We start from the raw sequence: 14,646 nt of genomic DNA, 5'->3' as shown, positions 1-14,646 counted from the left end.
AACTGCTTCAGTTATTCTCTCAGATTAGTTTCATATTTTCTGCATCAGATTTGAGTGAGATCCTGGAATGAAGACAGAAGAAAAGACTTTGTTCAAAGTTTGATTTATAGTCAAACCTTCCAGTTTATTCACACAATAAAACATCAACACAATATATGAATTCATTCATTAAAATCACCGTTTTTCCTCATTTGTTTGATGATTTTGACAAAAACAAACACAAACACACACACATGGTCTGCCATACTCATGAAGAGAAATGTGGACATTTTTCAATACAAATATTCCAGAAACATTTAGAGGATAGAGAAGTTTACATTTTCATGTGGAGAAATATTTTAGTAAATCAAAATGATGATGAGCAGTGATAGCCTCCATAAACAGTCACAGGAAAGATCTCCTTTAAAAACTCAGAAACATCAAGAGAACAACTAGAAGATGTGGAGGTACCACCCATAATGTTTGACTGACAGCTGATCTCTGTGCAGAAATGATGGAGAGAAAATAAAATGAAACTAAAATACAGATTTAAACCCACAATATGAAAGACTTCAGTCTATTTCACTTTAATCAACTCAGCTGTGTCTCCATAATCAGAAAGCCAAAGTCCAGCATAGAGCGGCTGAGTGAATGTGGTCTGGACTCTGTGGAGGAGAGTCATGGTTTCAGAGACGCTGTAGAAGGACAAAATACCTGCTCTGTGATCCAGGTACACTCCTACTCTGGAGGAACGAGGACCTGAGACAGGAGTTTCAATGTTGTTGTACCAAAATGTATAACTGTTGTTGAAAAAATTTAGTCTGGCTACTAATGACCAAGATTTGTCATTACGTCCAAATACACATTCACTCCCTGCTCTGCTGATATTCTTGTATGCGACTGCTACATCAACTCCTTCCCCTCTCCACTCCACCTCCCAGTAACAACGTCCAGTCAGACTCTCTCTACTCAGGACCTGCCACCTGTCAGTGAATCTGTCTGGATGATCAGAATAAGACTGTTGTTGATTCACTACTGTTGCTTTTCTGTTCCCCTCTGATAATAACAGCTGTTTGTGTGCTGTGTTTGGATCCAGTGTGATTTCACATGAATATTTTAAGAATCCAGCTCTGGTCTTTCGCTCTGGTGGATCTGACAGTAAAACATCCACTTCAGTGACTGTCAGTGAGATGTTTGTCCATTCCTCTCTCAGAATGTCCTGTAGTTTATCTCTGAGCTCTGACACAGCTGCTGTCACATCCTCAAAGTAGCTCAGAGGACGGATATTGAGGCTGGATGAGTCTGTAGACTCACTGAGTGCTGACAGTGAGGGGTAGTTGTGTAGAAACTGGATGTGATCCTCTGTGTGTGAGAGCTGCTTCAGCTCAGCATCTTTCCTCTTCAGCTCAGTGATCTCCTGCTCCAGCTTCTCCTGAAGCTCTTTGACTCGACTCACTTCAGTTTCCTGCTGGGATCTGATCTGCTGCTTCACATCAGAGCTTCTTTTCTGGATGAGATGGATCAGCTCAGTGAAGATCTTCTCACTGTGCTCCACTGTTTGATCAGCAGACTGATTGATGGCCTCCACCTCCTGTTGAAGCAGCTTCACATCTTTCTCTCTGTCCTGGATTCTCTGCTGGATGTTTTGTCGACTCACCTCCAGCTCTCTCTGCCTCTCAGTCCTTTCTGCTGCAGCTGAGACTGTGTCGTGGCCTTTATGTTCATCCACAGAGCAGAGATAACAGATACTCTGCTGATCAGTACGGCAGAACATCTTCATCACCTCATCATGACGAGAGCAGATGTTCTCCTGGAGCTTCTTGGAGGGCTCCACCAGCTTGTGTTTCTTGAATGTAGGTGAATCATAATGAGTCTGAAGGTGTTTCTCACAGTAAGATGCCAGACAGAATAAACAGGACTTGAAGGCTTTCATTTTTCTTCCAGTGCAGACATCACAGGCCACATCTTCAGGTCCAGCATAGCAGTGATCAGTAGGAGCAGCTTGGAGTCCAGTCTTCTTCAGCTCCTCCACTAAATCTGCCACTAATATGTTTTTCACCAGGACAGGCCTCGCTGTGAAAGTCTGTCTGCACTGAGGGCAGCTGTAGATTTTCTTCTTTTCCTCTTCATCCCAGAAGCTTTTAATACAGTTCATGCAGTAGCTGTGTCCACAGGGAATAGCCACCGGATCCTTCAGTAGATCCAAACAGACTGAACAGCAGAATTTTGTTTGATCCATTTGATTCATGTGCTGTGCCGTTTCACCGTCTCTCAGTGACTGTCAGACAGTTTCACTTCCTCTGAACAGAAACAACCTCTGTGCTCTGAAGGGAAACAGATCTCTGCTCTTTTTCACCTCCTACAGGAAATGAGGCTCACCAGCAACTGCATTTACACCATGTTGTTTAGACCCATCCTGATACAGACACATCTGTGAAGGGAGGCACTAAAGAAATATTCTTACAGAGCGACCAAGAGCCAATCACATGATGCAGGGTGTGGTATGTTTGGTTACAACATGCAGTAACAAGTCTGACCCAGTTAAAGTTTAATAGTTTATCTTTACTTGGATATTTGAAATGTGACAGTCAACACTCAGCGAGTTCATTTTATATTTCAAAAAGTTCAGCAAAGTTTAGGATGCTGTGATGAATAAAAATAAATCACACTTTATATTTTGACATTTTCTAATCTTAGTTCATTCTCACACTTACAGAATGATGCATGGGAACAACTGACTCCACTAAATCAAACCTATGTTCAAATGAGATTATGATCATTAAATAGTAACAAATATTTAAATTTAGCAATAACAAATGCAGATCGGTCCACAGTGTTTACAAAAACAAACAAACAAACATTATTTTGTAGTTTTTCCTGTGTACACAGTCACTGTGGATTTTCAATGAAAACATCAAGATGTGCTTGAAATGCAAACTTTCAAGTTTAATTCAAGGTTTTAGTAAAATTTTGCCTGAACTGTTTAGTAATTTTTCACAAAGTGTCCATGTCAGTAATTCATTCAAATGTATTTTGGTCTTAAACTGATCCAGTAAATGTAACTTTTTCTCACCTACTTAACCGAGTATTTTAGTTGTTTAACTGTCATTATAACTAAACTGAGCATCCAAAGCTTTTCTCACTGCAGTTTTGTTGTGCAGTTATAGCAGCACTTTGAATCATCCACAGTTTTATAGAACTGTCTGTTGAATTGTTGTTTTGTTTGTTGCAATGGTTCATTTATTTAAACATTGATGATAATTTGATATATTTGATTATTTATTACTGGTGCAAACAATTCATTTCTTCATGGTGCAAATATATAGTAGACTCAGGTGTAGCGACTTCCACAGTCGCTAGAGGCCGGGGATGGAGCCCGCCTATTTGCCTGATGCGCTGTCAAGTTTACGCAATAATGCGAAAGGTGGAATTGTTCGCTTGTTTATTAAAGTGTTTACAGAGTAATGTCATCTCGCGATTTGGACTCTTACAATGTCACAAGCTCTAATATAACAAGACAAAACATGTTGTGCAGCGGTCAACAAAAACTACGGCTACCCAGCCCTCCTCTCTGTCAAAATCAAAACCAGTGAATGACAGACTGACAACGCCCTCTTAATGTCACCGCTAGCACCCACGTGACTCCCATTACACCTCACCATAACAACCAAAACAAATGAAAACCCAGTGATCATCAAAAAATTCAATACATTCAATTATGGCTCCTACACACCAGCCCCTAATTATTAGGATCCCTTCTAATAATTACCCATAATTAACCAAGTAGGAGACATAAAACATGCAGAGAAAAGTCAATCATTTACTGTATTTCAATATTACCCACAGGAATCCTATAGGTAATCAAAGTCTTTCTTTAAAGAAAAATGAGAGACATTTTATGTCCAAATACAATCAAAGTCTGATAATTGGACCCAGAAGTCTTTAACTGTGATCTGCCTCCAGCAGTAGACACAGTTTGGTAATAGGTCGATCCAGGCAACTAGTCTGAGTCTTAATCCGAACTTGACGAACGAATCCTCTTCGGTCCGGAAAAGTCTTTATCACACGTCCCATTGGCCAAGAGTTTCGAGGTGCCGAACTGTCCATGATGAGAACCAGATCTCCCACGATGAGATTCCTCTTTACTCCAATCCATCGCTGACGTTCCTGTTGCTGCAGTAGGTATTCCTTCACCCATCTTTTCCAAAACAAGTCAGACATGTATTGGACTTGTTTCCATCTTCTGTGTGTGTACATATCAGTGGAATGGAATAATCCTGGTGGTAATATTGGTGAGGTCTTTAACAGAAGAAGATGATTAGGGGTCAAAGCTTCCAGGTCGTTAGGATCCATTGAGGCTTTGGTAATTGGGCGGCTGTTAATGATGGCTTCAACCTCACAAAGTACTGTATGAAGACCTTCTTCATCCAGGTTTTGTACTTTCATTATGGAATTAAGTACTTTTCGAACCAGTCTTATCAGTCGCTCCCAGGTTCCTCCGTGATGTGAACCTCCAGGTGGATTAAAGGTCCATTTAACTCCCTTTTGCAGAAAAACGTCATTGATTTTCGCCTGGTTCCAATGTTCAATGGCAGTTCTAAGTTCACGTTCAGCACCTACAAAATTGGTTCCGTTGTCAGAACGCAGTTCTCGAACCTGACCTCTTCTTGCATTGAAACGTCTGAATGCATTAATGAATGAGTCAGTATCCAGTGATGGAGCAACCTCAATGTGAACAGCACGGATAGCAAGGCAGGTGAATATAACACCGTATCTCTTCACCACGCTCCTCCTACTTTTCACACTGAAGGGTCCGAAGTAATCCACTCCGACCCGTGTGAATGGAGGTTCATCTGGAATGATTCTTTCATTGGGCAAATCCGCCATCTGTTGATTCACTGGTGGAGCATTAAGACGTCGACAGATGACACATTTAGATAACACTTTTCTTATTGCTGTACTAGCTCCAATCAACCAGTACTTTTCTCTTAGCTTAGACAGCATGTGGTTACGACCACCATGTCCAACTTCCTGATGTATGTGTCTAAGCAAGAGCTCGGAAATGTGTTGATCCTTTGCTAGTATTATGGGATGTTTCACCTCAACCGGCATCAATAATCTACTGAGTCTCCCACCCACTCTGAGAATTCCATCTTGCAGCTGTGGGCAGAGTCTTCTTAGAGGACTTGATTTTATAATGGGTTGTCCCTTCTCCAGACTCACAAGCTCCAAGGAAAATCTCATCCTCTGACAGAACTTGATAATGACAACCTCAGCTTTGTCCAGATCTTCCACTGTAAGATTCTTAATCACAGATGTCCTCTTGAAATTCCTCAGCTTCTCTTCCACAAATGATCTCTGTTGCTCTTTGCTGACCTCTGACTGTGGTAAGCTTGAACACAATTCTCTCCTTTTCTTCACAAAGGACAGAAGCAAGTCCTTAAATTTTAACAGCCATGCCACTGACTTCTTAAGACGTGTCCAGGTGGAAAAATGTTTACACAAGCGAGTAACAGAATTTTCTCCAGCTTGCTCAACACTCACTGTGGCAACTGTTTTTACCTCAGGATCATCAGATGCAAGCAGACTGATGTCATCTGGGTAGACAGGCCATTCACTCCTAGATTGTAGAAGATACTGAGGCCCGGACAACCATTTTGTATGCTCCATAAAAACGTCGACTTTCACTCCTCTTGAGGCCATATCTGCTGGATTACTGGCTGTTTCCACATATCTCCATTGCGAGGAAGATGAAACTCTTAAGATTTGTGAAACTCTGTTGGCCACAAAAACCTTGAATCTTGAAGTCTCACTCCTGATGTATTTAAGAACAGAAGCACTATCTGTCCAAAACACAGAATCCAGAAGTTCCATCTGCAGCTCTTTCCTCCAGAGTACATCCAATCGACTGGCCATGGTTGCTGCAATGAGCTCCATTCTCGGGATGGTAAAGGATTTAAGAGGAGCAACACAAGCCTTTCCCATAACAAACGCACAGTGTCGTTCTGAACAGATGTTTTCAATCAGCAGATAGGTCACTGTTCCATACCCATCCTCACTGGCATCACAGAAATGGTGCAACTGAGCACTCGTGATTTCTCCAAATCCATCAGGTTTCAGACATCGACTCACTTCAAACTTGCTCAATAGCTGAAGCTGCTGGAGCCATGTTAACCATCTTTTGGAAAACAGCTCTGGTACATTATCGTCCCAGCCGATTCCTTCCTGGCATAGATCTCTTAGGATTTTCTTAGCAGTTAAGACCACAGGACTTAGCATTCCAAGAGGATCATAGATAGAACTGACAATTGAAAGGATTCCTCTTCTGGTGAGCGGTCTGTCCTTGAGCACAATCTTGAACTTAAAGGAGTCTGATTTTATGCACCACTCCACACCCAAAACTCGCTCGATCATTGAGGAATCAAATTCCATGTTCAACTCTTTCATGCCTGTTGCTCTGTGACTTTCAGGAATGGATTCCAGTACTCCAGGCTTGTTGGTGATCCACTTTTTGAGCAGAAATCCTCCTTTGGCACACAAAGAAACCAACTCTTGGTACATTAACACTGCTTCCTCATCAGTTCCAACAGACACCAGACAATCGTCCACATAAAAACAGTGCAACAACTTCTTCACAGCTTCCCCACTGTAGAGATGTCCAAAGTCAGCTGCACACTTTCTGAGTGCAAAGTTGGCGCAACTTGGTGATGAAGTTGCTCCGAAGAGATGTACATTCATCCTGTATTCAGATGTTGGTTGTTCCAGATCACCTTTAGGCCACCAGAGAAATCTCAATAGATCTCTATCCTCAGCTGGAACCATGACTTGGTGGAACATGGATTCAATATCTCCCATAATTACAACTGGCTCCTTCCTGAATCTTGTGACCACTCCTATTAAAGAGCTTGTAAGATCAGGTCCTTGTAAGAGTTGGGAGTTTAAAGATGTTCCATGATAACTCACTCCACAGTCAAACACAACTCTGAGTTTCTTCTTGGTCGGATGGTAAACACCATGGTGTGGTATATACCACAGCTTGCCATCATTGCGATCGATCTCCTCTTCTGGGACCTTTTCAGCATAACCTTTAGCCAGGAGCTCATTCATGAAGACTTTGTACTCAGTGTGAAACACAGCGTCTCTCTCAAATCTCTTTTTTAGAAAGCGCAGACGTTGTTGAACAACTTTCTTATTGTTTGGCATACTGATACTGGCATTCCGAAAAGGTAATGCTATCTGGATATGACCACCCACATATTTGGCAGAGTTAGTCACTATTTCCAGAAATCTCTGATCCTCTCTTGACAATCCAACCTGCTCATCAACTTTACTCTCAGGAAAGTCGTTCTTGAACTGTTGCTGCCAAAGCTCCTCCAGGGTCACAACAGAAACTCTGTTGACTGTAACTTGTGGATGCTTCTGATCACCTGTAGGTTCACAGTTTCCTGAAAGTGGCCCATTGATGGTCCAGCCAAGCCTTGTCCTTACGGCATACGGTCCTCCATCAACACTACACACCACTTCCAGAGGTTCCAAGGCTTTAGGAATGTTGGTTCCAATCAGAAGCTCGATTCCTGCATTTATTTGAGGCAAGTTTATGTGTTTTAAATGTGCCCATCCTTCAATATCTCCTGGTGTTGTAATATTTCCTTTATGTACAGGCATGGACTCCTGTGTGTATACTTTTGGCAGCTCCAGAAATTCGTCACCACAAAAAGCGGCAACCTCCAGTCCTGATAAAGTGTTGCTGCTCACAATTCTTTCTTGGCCCATGGTTCTGAGGAGGATGTTTCCTTTCCTTCCCTGAAGGTGTAGTCTGCGCATCAGACTCTCAGTGCAGAAAACTGCTGTGCTCCCTTAGTCCAAAAAAGCATATGTTGTAATAATGTTGCTTCCTTTCTTTGACTTTACTTGGACAGGCACAATGGGCAGTTTACAGTCCTGGTCTCCAGCCCCTGTAAGACCACTCGACACCAATGTGCTCACATGCGGCTGTGTGTTCCTGTCGGTCCTTTCAGAAGGTGAACTTTCTTTGTGCAGGATGGTGGGATGTTTCCGGCTGCATTTGGAACAGGAAATCCTCTTACGGCAATCTTTACTGATGTGTCCTATACACAAACAGCCAAAACAGATGCCATTTTCCTTTAAGAAGGTTATCTTCTTCTCATGAGCCATTTTTCCCAACTGTGCACATACGTCCAACATGTGTCTTCCTCCACAACAAATACAGACGTTCCTTCCAACCTGATTATTTTTCATTTCTGTTTCCGCAGGCTTAGGTGTACTCTCCACAGCTTGCATAGTGGTGGCAAAGCTTGTTCCTTTATTTCCAGGTCTGCCTTGATACTTGGGTTTACTCATTCCTTTAGTTGGTAAAGAAAGCGGAGAATCTTGAATATTACCGAATACAGGATCAGTTAATATTCTTATTTGCTTCTCCAAAAAGTCTGCAATATCCATAAATTTGGCTCTTCTTTTATGCCTTTCTTGCAGGTCACAAACATGGCTTCTCCATCTGTCCCTAAATTTATATGGCAATTTTTTAATAATGTTCACCATATTAGAAGGCATATCCAAATCACTCAGATGCTGCACCTCCTCCATTGCATTACAGCATCCCCTGAGGAACAAACTATAGTTCTGAAGAGCTTTTACTTCCTCTGTTTTAATCGATGGCCATGAAAGTGCCTTGTCCAGATATGCAGCTGCGACCTTCTGTTCATCGCCATAGTGTTCCTTTAACAGTGATTTTGCCTTGCGATAACCACGATCTGAGTTCATTTGTTGACAGCTTCTCACCAATTCCTTTGCATGGCCTCTTGTGTACTGTTCCAAAAAATATAAACGATCACTGTTATTTTTCGTATTGCACTCAACTGCATTCTCGAATGCTTTAATAAATGAATAATACTGAAGTGGATCTCCATCAAAATGAGGTATTTCTCTCTTTGGTAAAGAAAAGAGGCTTTGTTGTTGGATTAAGAGTGTTGTTATTTAATTTTGTTTAGTCATTATTCCAATAACATCATTTTGTGGTTCCAGTTCCACCATACCATTTGTATGACAGTCATTTTGTCCATTTGCATCAGATGAGTTTGAAGGAATAACTGAATATTGTCGAGGATGCTTATTTTGAGAAGATTCAGTCAACACTGCTTGTTGCATGACACATTCCTGGGTTTTTTCTTTTCTCCTATTTTGAGTTTCAGCATTAGTCAATGAATTTTGTTTTGCAGAAATGTGAGGTATAAATTCCAATGCATCAACATTAAGGGTTTGTTTAGATCTTTCATTGGAAATGTATGAATTCATTCCATCTGAAACTTTTGAAGATCCTTTTTTGCTTGTTATACTTTGAGCTTTAAGGACATTTATTGTTGCCATTTTTTCAGCAATTTCAGTGTCCAACTTTAGCCTTTCCTTTCTTTTACGAAGACGTTCCTCCTCTTCTTCCAGTACATGTTTTTCATCCAATAATTTCTGCTTTATCATTAAAGCTGCCAACTCTGCCTCAGCTTTCATACGAACAGATGAAGTTGATGATCTTGATGAAGAAGTTTTGTGGCTTTCAACATTAGAAACACTATCACTTGGCTTGATATCATCCTCCACTTCTATCTCAGTATTTGATGCAACATTGTTTTCCAATAAATTGATTTGCTTTGGACAAACAGCAGGATTTTGTTCTCTTTGATTTATCCAGTTTTGAATTTCATTTAAAAACACATTGGTGTATTTCATGATACTTGAAAACCATTCCTCTTGTTTTAATACTTCTTCCTCTGGCACCAAAGGCAACACCTCAACATGTGAGCTTGAAGCCTTTTCACACAGTGCCTTTAAATCCACCACATACTGTTTAATTTGAGAAAGATTTTCATTGTGTTGCATTAGCTCTTTCATTTTTTGTATTAGTCCTTTCATTTTATTGACATATATTTTGCATTCATTTTGTAACTTTTCGATTTTATTCAACAATGCCTTTCCAGTCATTTTTCTTTCTCTCTTTCCCCCCAAATCATTAGAGGAAATCATCACCACCTGTTTGACTCATGACTTTCCCCGTTTGTTTGTTCGGTTTTTTTCTTAATCCTCAGTGATCATCCATTAAAACATATCCACTGGAAGCCACAATAGAGTTTGACCATAAAATCCTTTCAACGTAACGGCACTTTAATTGTCCATTTGAACGTCATTCAAGCAGCATAATTAATAAGACGCAGCGCAGACATCAATCCAAGAGCGCAGCCAAAAACGTTGCACATTTAACCAACATTCATTCCATTCAGTGTCTCTTCTTGAAACATCTCAGCGCTAATGCAATGTGGCTTCCTTTTCCACAACCAGACATGCACAGGTATTCTTACCTGCGCTCCTCGGAATTGCGTCAGGTGTGTCCGTGCTGCTGGCTCACTCATTCAGATGCGCTGCACTTACTTGGCGTCTTTCAGGTTCCTTGATTGATTTCTTTGATCCTGCTTGCGGCTTGCTTCTCCAAAATACCGTTTTTTGTTGACTAAAGATATAGCGACTTCCACAGTCGCTAGAGGCCGGGGATGAAGCCCGCCTATTTGCCTGACGCGCTGTCAAGTTTACGCAATAATGCGAAAGGTGGAATTGTTCGCTTGTTTATTAAACTGTTTACAGAGTAATGTCATCTCGCGATTTAGACTCTTACAATGTCACAAACTCTAATATAACAAGACAAAACATGTTGTGCAGCGGTCAACAAAAACTACGGCTACCCAGCCCTCCTCTGTCAAAATCAAAACCAGTGAATGACAGACTGACAACGCCCTCTTAATGTCACCGCTAGCACCCACGTGACTCCCATTACACCTCACCATAACAACCAAAACAAATGAAAACCCAGTGATCATCAAAACATTCAATATATTCAATTATGGCTCCTACACTTTTCTTTTAGGTAAAGGGTCTAAACAGTACTTGTACACTGTGGAAATCCCATAAGAACGTCTCCTGAACTCTGAAAAATAACAAAACAAAGACTAAAAGGAGGTCATGGGTGCTGATGATGATGATGATGAGGAGGAGTAGCATGCATTTAAAAAGTGACTGATGTCCTAGAATACAACAGAACAGTGTCTCTACAAACTTATGAAAACATGACAGTCTTGCATTAGTTTGTATTCTTATGATTTTAAAAAACGAGGGAAAAATCTCCTTGAAATCCACAATTCCTTTTTGTTATTTCTTAGTGTGTGACGTATTTTATTGCCTTTATGATTGGTGCAAACAGTTTCCTGATTCATAATGGAAATAGATTTTAGACACAGGAGGAACACGCAGTGATCAGCAGGAGCAGCTTGGAGTCCAGTCTTCTTCACACTGAGGAGGGACATATATGCAGGAACAGTTGTCATAACTGTTACAACCACCAGATGGCGAAAGAGTCCCACTGCAACTTTAAGCCATGAAGGATGTGTCTTGATGTTTGCTTGTGATAAATCTGCTTTATGTGAGTCTTTTTCAGAAAGTAACAGTAATATGTCTGATTATATGTCTTTAATCAGTAAAATCTGGCTTTGCTAGAAATAAATCAATAAATAATAAAATTGTAAACATGCAGCTGTATGTTAGAAGTCAAAGGGTCCTTAAGTCTTCTGTAAATTGGTCACAAAAAGGTCACAGAGCGACTGCTGAATCTTCTGCTCTAAACATGAACTCTGAACTTTGTGATGCTTCAGGAGGAAAACTGCTTCAGTTATTCTCTCAGATTAGTTTCATATTTTCTGCATCAGATTTGAGTGAGATCCTGGAATGAAGACAGAAGAAAAGACTTTGTTCAAAGTTTGATTTATAGTCAAACCTTCCAGTTTATTCACACAATAAAACATCAACACAATATATGAATTCATTCATTAAAATCACAGTTTTTCCTCATTTGTTTGATGATTTTGACAAAAACAAACACAAACACACACACATGGTCTGCCATACTCATGAAGAGAAATGTGGACATTTTTCAATACAAATATTCCAGAAACATTTAGAGGATAGAGAAGTTTACATTTTCATGTGGAGAAATATTTTAGTAAATCAAAATGATGATGAGCAGTGATAGCCTCCATAAACAGTCACAGGAAAGATCTCCTTTAAAAACTCAGAAACATCAAGAGAACAACCAGAAGATGTGGAGGTACCACCCATAATGTTTGACTGACAGCTGATCTCTGTGCAGAAATGATGGAGAGAAACTAAAATGAAACTAAAATACAGATTTAAACCCACAATATCAAAGACTTCAGTCTATTTCACTTTAATCAACTCAGCAGTGGCTCCAGACTTATAAGGCATCAGTCCAGCATAGAGCGGCTGAGTGAATGTGGTCTGGACTCTGTGGAGGAGAGTCATGGTTTCAGAGACGCTGTAGAAGGACAAAATACCTGCTCTGTGATCCAGGTACACTCCTACTCTGGAGGAACGAGGATCTGAGACACGAGTTTGGATCTTGTTGTACCAAAATGTATAACTGCTGTTGTTCTTACAATTTAATGACCAAGATTTGTCATTATATCCAAACAAACATTCATTACCTCCTTTTCTGCTGATATTCTTGTATGCGACTGCTACATAAACTCCGTTCCCTCTCCACTCCACCTCCCAGTAACAATGTCCAGTCAGACTCTCTCTACTCAGGACCTGAAACCAGTTAGTGAATCTGTCTGGATGATCAGAATAAGACTGTTGTTGATTCACTGCTGTTACTTTTCTGTTCCCCTTTGATAATAACAGCTGTTTGTTTGCTGTGTTTGGATCCAGTGTGATTTCACGTGAATATTTTAAGAATCCAGCTCTGGTCTTTGGCTCTGGTGGATCTGACAGTGAAACATCCACTTCAGTGACTGTCAGTGAGATGTTTGTCCATTCCTCTCTCAGAATGTCCTGTAGTTTATCTCTGACCTCTGACACAGCTGCTGTCACATCCTCAAAGTAGCTCAGAGGACGGATATTGATGCTGGATGAGTCTGTAGACTCACTGAGTGCTGACAGTGAGGGGTAGTTGTGTAGAAACTGGATGTGATCCTCTGTGTGTGAGAGCTGCTTCAGCTCAGCATCTTTCCTCTTCAGCTCAGTGATCTCCTGCTCCAGCTTCTCCTGAAGCTCTTTGACTCGACTCACTTCAGTTTCCTGCTGGGATCTGATCTGCTGCTTCACATCAGAGCTTCTTTTCTGGATGAGATGGATCAGCTCAGTGAAGATCTTCTCACTGTGCTCCACTGTTTGATCAGCAGACTGATTGATGGCCTCCACCTCCTGTTGAAGCAGCTTCACATCTTTCTCTCTGTCCTGGATTCTCTGCTGGATGTTTTGTCGACTCACCTCCAGCTCTCTCTGCCTCTCAGTCCTTTCTGCTGCAGCTGAGACTGTGTCGTGGCCTTTATGTTCATCCACAGAGAATTTTGTTTGATCCATTTGATTCATGTGCTGTGCCGTTTCACCGTCTCTCAGTGACTTTCAGACAGTTTCACTTCTCTAAACAGAAACAACCTCTGTGCTCTGAAGGGAAACAGATCTGTGCTCTTGTTCACCTCTTACAGGAAATGAGGCTCACCAGGCACTAAAGAAATATTTTTACAGAGCGACCAAGAGCCAATCACATGATGCAGGGTGTGGTATGTTTGGTTACAACATGCAGTAACAAGTCTGACGCAGGTAAACTGGTTTAACTGGTTTAAACTGTTCAAATTAGTTTCAACTGGGTCAGCCCAGTTTAACTTTTCTTGAGTTATGACAGTCAACACTCAGCGAGTTCATTTTATATTTCAAAAAGTTCAGCAAAGTTTAGGATGCTGTGATGAATAAAAATAAATCACACTTTATATTTTGACATTTTCTAATCTCAGTTCATTCTCACACTTACAGAATGATGCATGGGAACAACTGACTCCACTAAATCAAACAGAAAATCGCAGATTGCTGGATCGAAGACGGCGCCGATGTGTATGTCTTGCCGTCTGTTCCTCCAAATTTCTGTTTTAATGTTTTTATTCTGCTATGATGTAGACTCCCTGCTGCTCTATGATCGCCAAGTTTTACTTGATCTTCGACTATCTCCCAATACGCCGGTGTGTAGACTGGGAAATGCACACAAAATACCGCCTCCACTCCTGTCGTTGGTTCCTACTCACCTGCTCCGTGTACCTGTGCTGTCTCTGCGGAAGAGAGGTCGCCGTCGCGGCAAACGGAGTGGGAGATTAGTGAAATTGAAGGCCTGTCTGGCGTTTGGTTTTGCTGTCCCTGGCGTTGCCTGTCGCCCCCCTTTTCCCTGGCATCTTCGTAAGCCATCCGATACGTATCTGGTGCCGCTCGCTGGCTCTGAGCTGTTCCCGCCCGGCCGCTCCCTGCCTCCCTGTCCACGGCAGCGCGGAGTGAATCTGCAAAACCTGCGTTATGTTGCGCGAGCTTCTAAGTCTGGTGACTATTCAACTCCGGCCAAATTTGGCCTGGTAAACGCCGGTATCGAATAAGACTTTTATCCTTAAGGAATATTTTTTGTCACAGTACTTGGACTTTCTCTGCCTGACTGAGACGTGGATAACTGCTGGTGATTCCAGCGCCTTTGCAGAACTTTTGCCTTCAGACTGCTGCTATTTTAATGTCCCACGCAGATCTGGTCGAGGTGGAGGAGTAGCTGCTATCTTC

General features: G+C 41.4%; 2 protein-coding genes across 2 annotated transcripts; both read right to left on the bottom strand.

The window, feature by feature from the left end:
• Positions 1 to 371: 371 nt before the first annotated feature.
• LOC146497132 (tripartite motif-containing protein 16-like) lies at positions 372 to 3,139 on the bottom strand. The gene has a single exon (XM_085140736.1). The coding sequence runs from the start codon at positions 2,225 to 2,227 to the stop codon at positions 557 to 559; it is 1,671 nt and encodes a 556-aa protein (XP_084996862.1). The 5' UTR covers positions 2,228 to 3,139; the 3' UTR covers positions 372 to 556.
• An 8,641-nt stretch (positions 3,140 to 11,780) lies between these two features.
• On the bottom strand, positions 11,781 to 13,541 carry LOC146497131 (tripartite motif-containing protein 16-like). The gene has a single exon (XM_085140885.1). The coding sequence runs from the start codon at positions 13,423 to 13,425 to the stop codon at positions 12,250 to 12,252; it is 1,176 nt and encodes a 391-aa protein (XP_084997011.1). The 5' UTR covers positions 13,426 to 13,541; the 3' UTR covers positions 11,781 to 12,249.
• Between the last annotated feature and the right edge of the window lie 1,105 nt (positions 13,542 to 14,646).

This window comes from Neolamprologus multifasciatus, chromosome 18, assembly GCF_963576455.1.
Source record: "Neolamprologus multifasciatus chromosome 18, fNeoMul1.2, whole genome shotgun sequence".
Classification (NCBI taxonomy): domain Eukaryota; kingdom Metazoa; phylum Chordata; class Actinopteri; order Cichliformes; family Cichlidae; genus Neolamprologus; species Neolamprologus multifasciatus.
The sequence above is the reverse complement of the archived record's forward strand: the minus strand, read 5'-3'. Positions and strand labels throughout refer to the sequence as shown.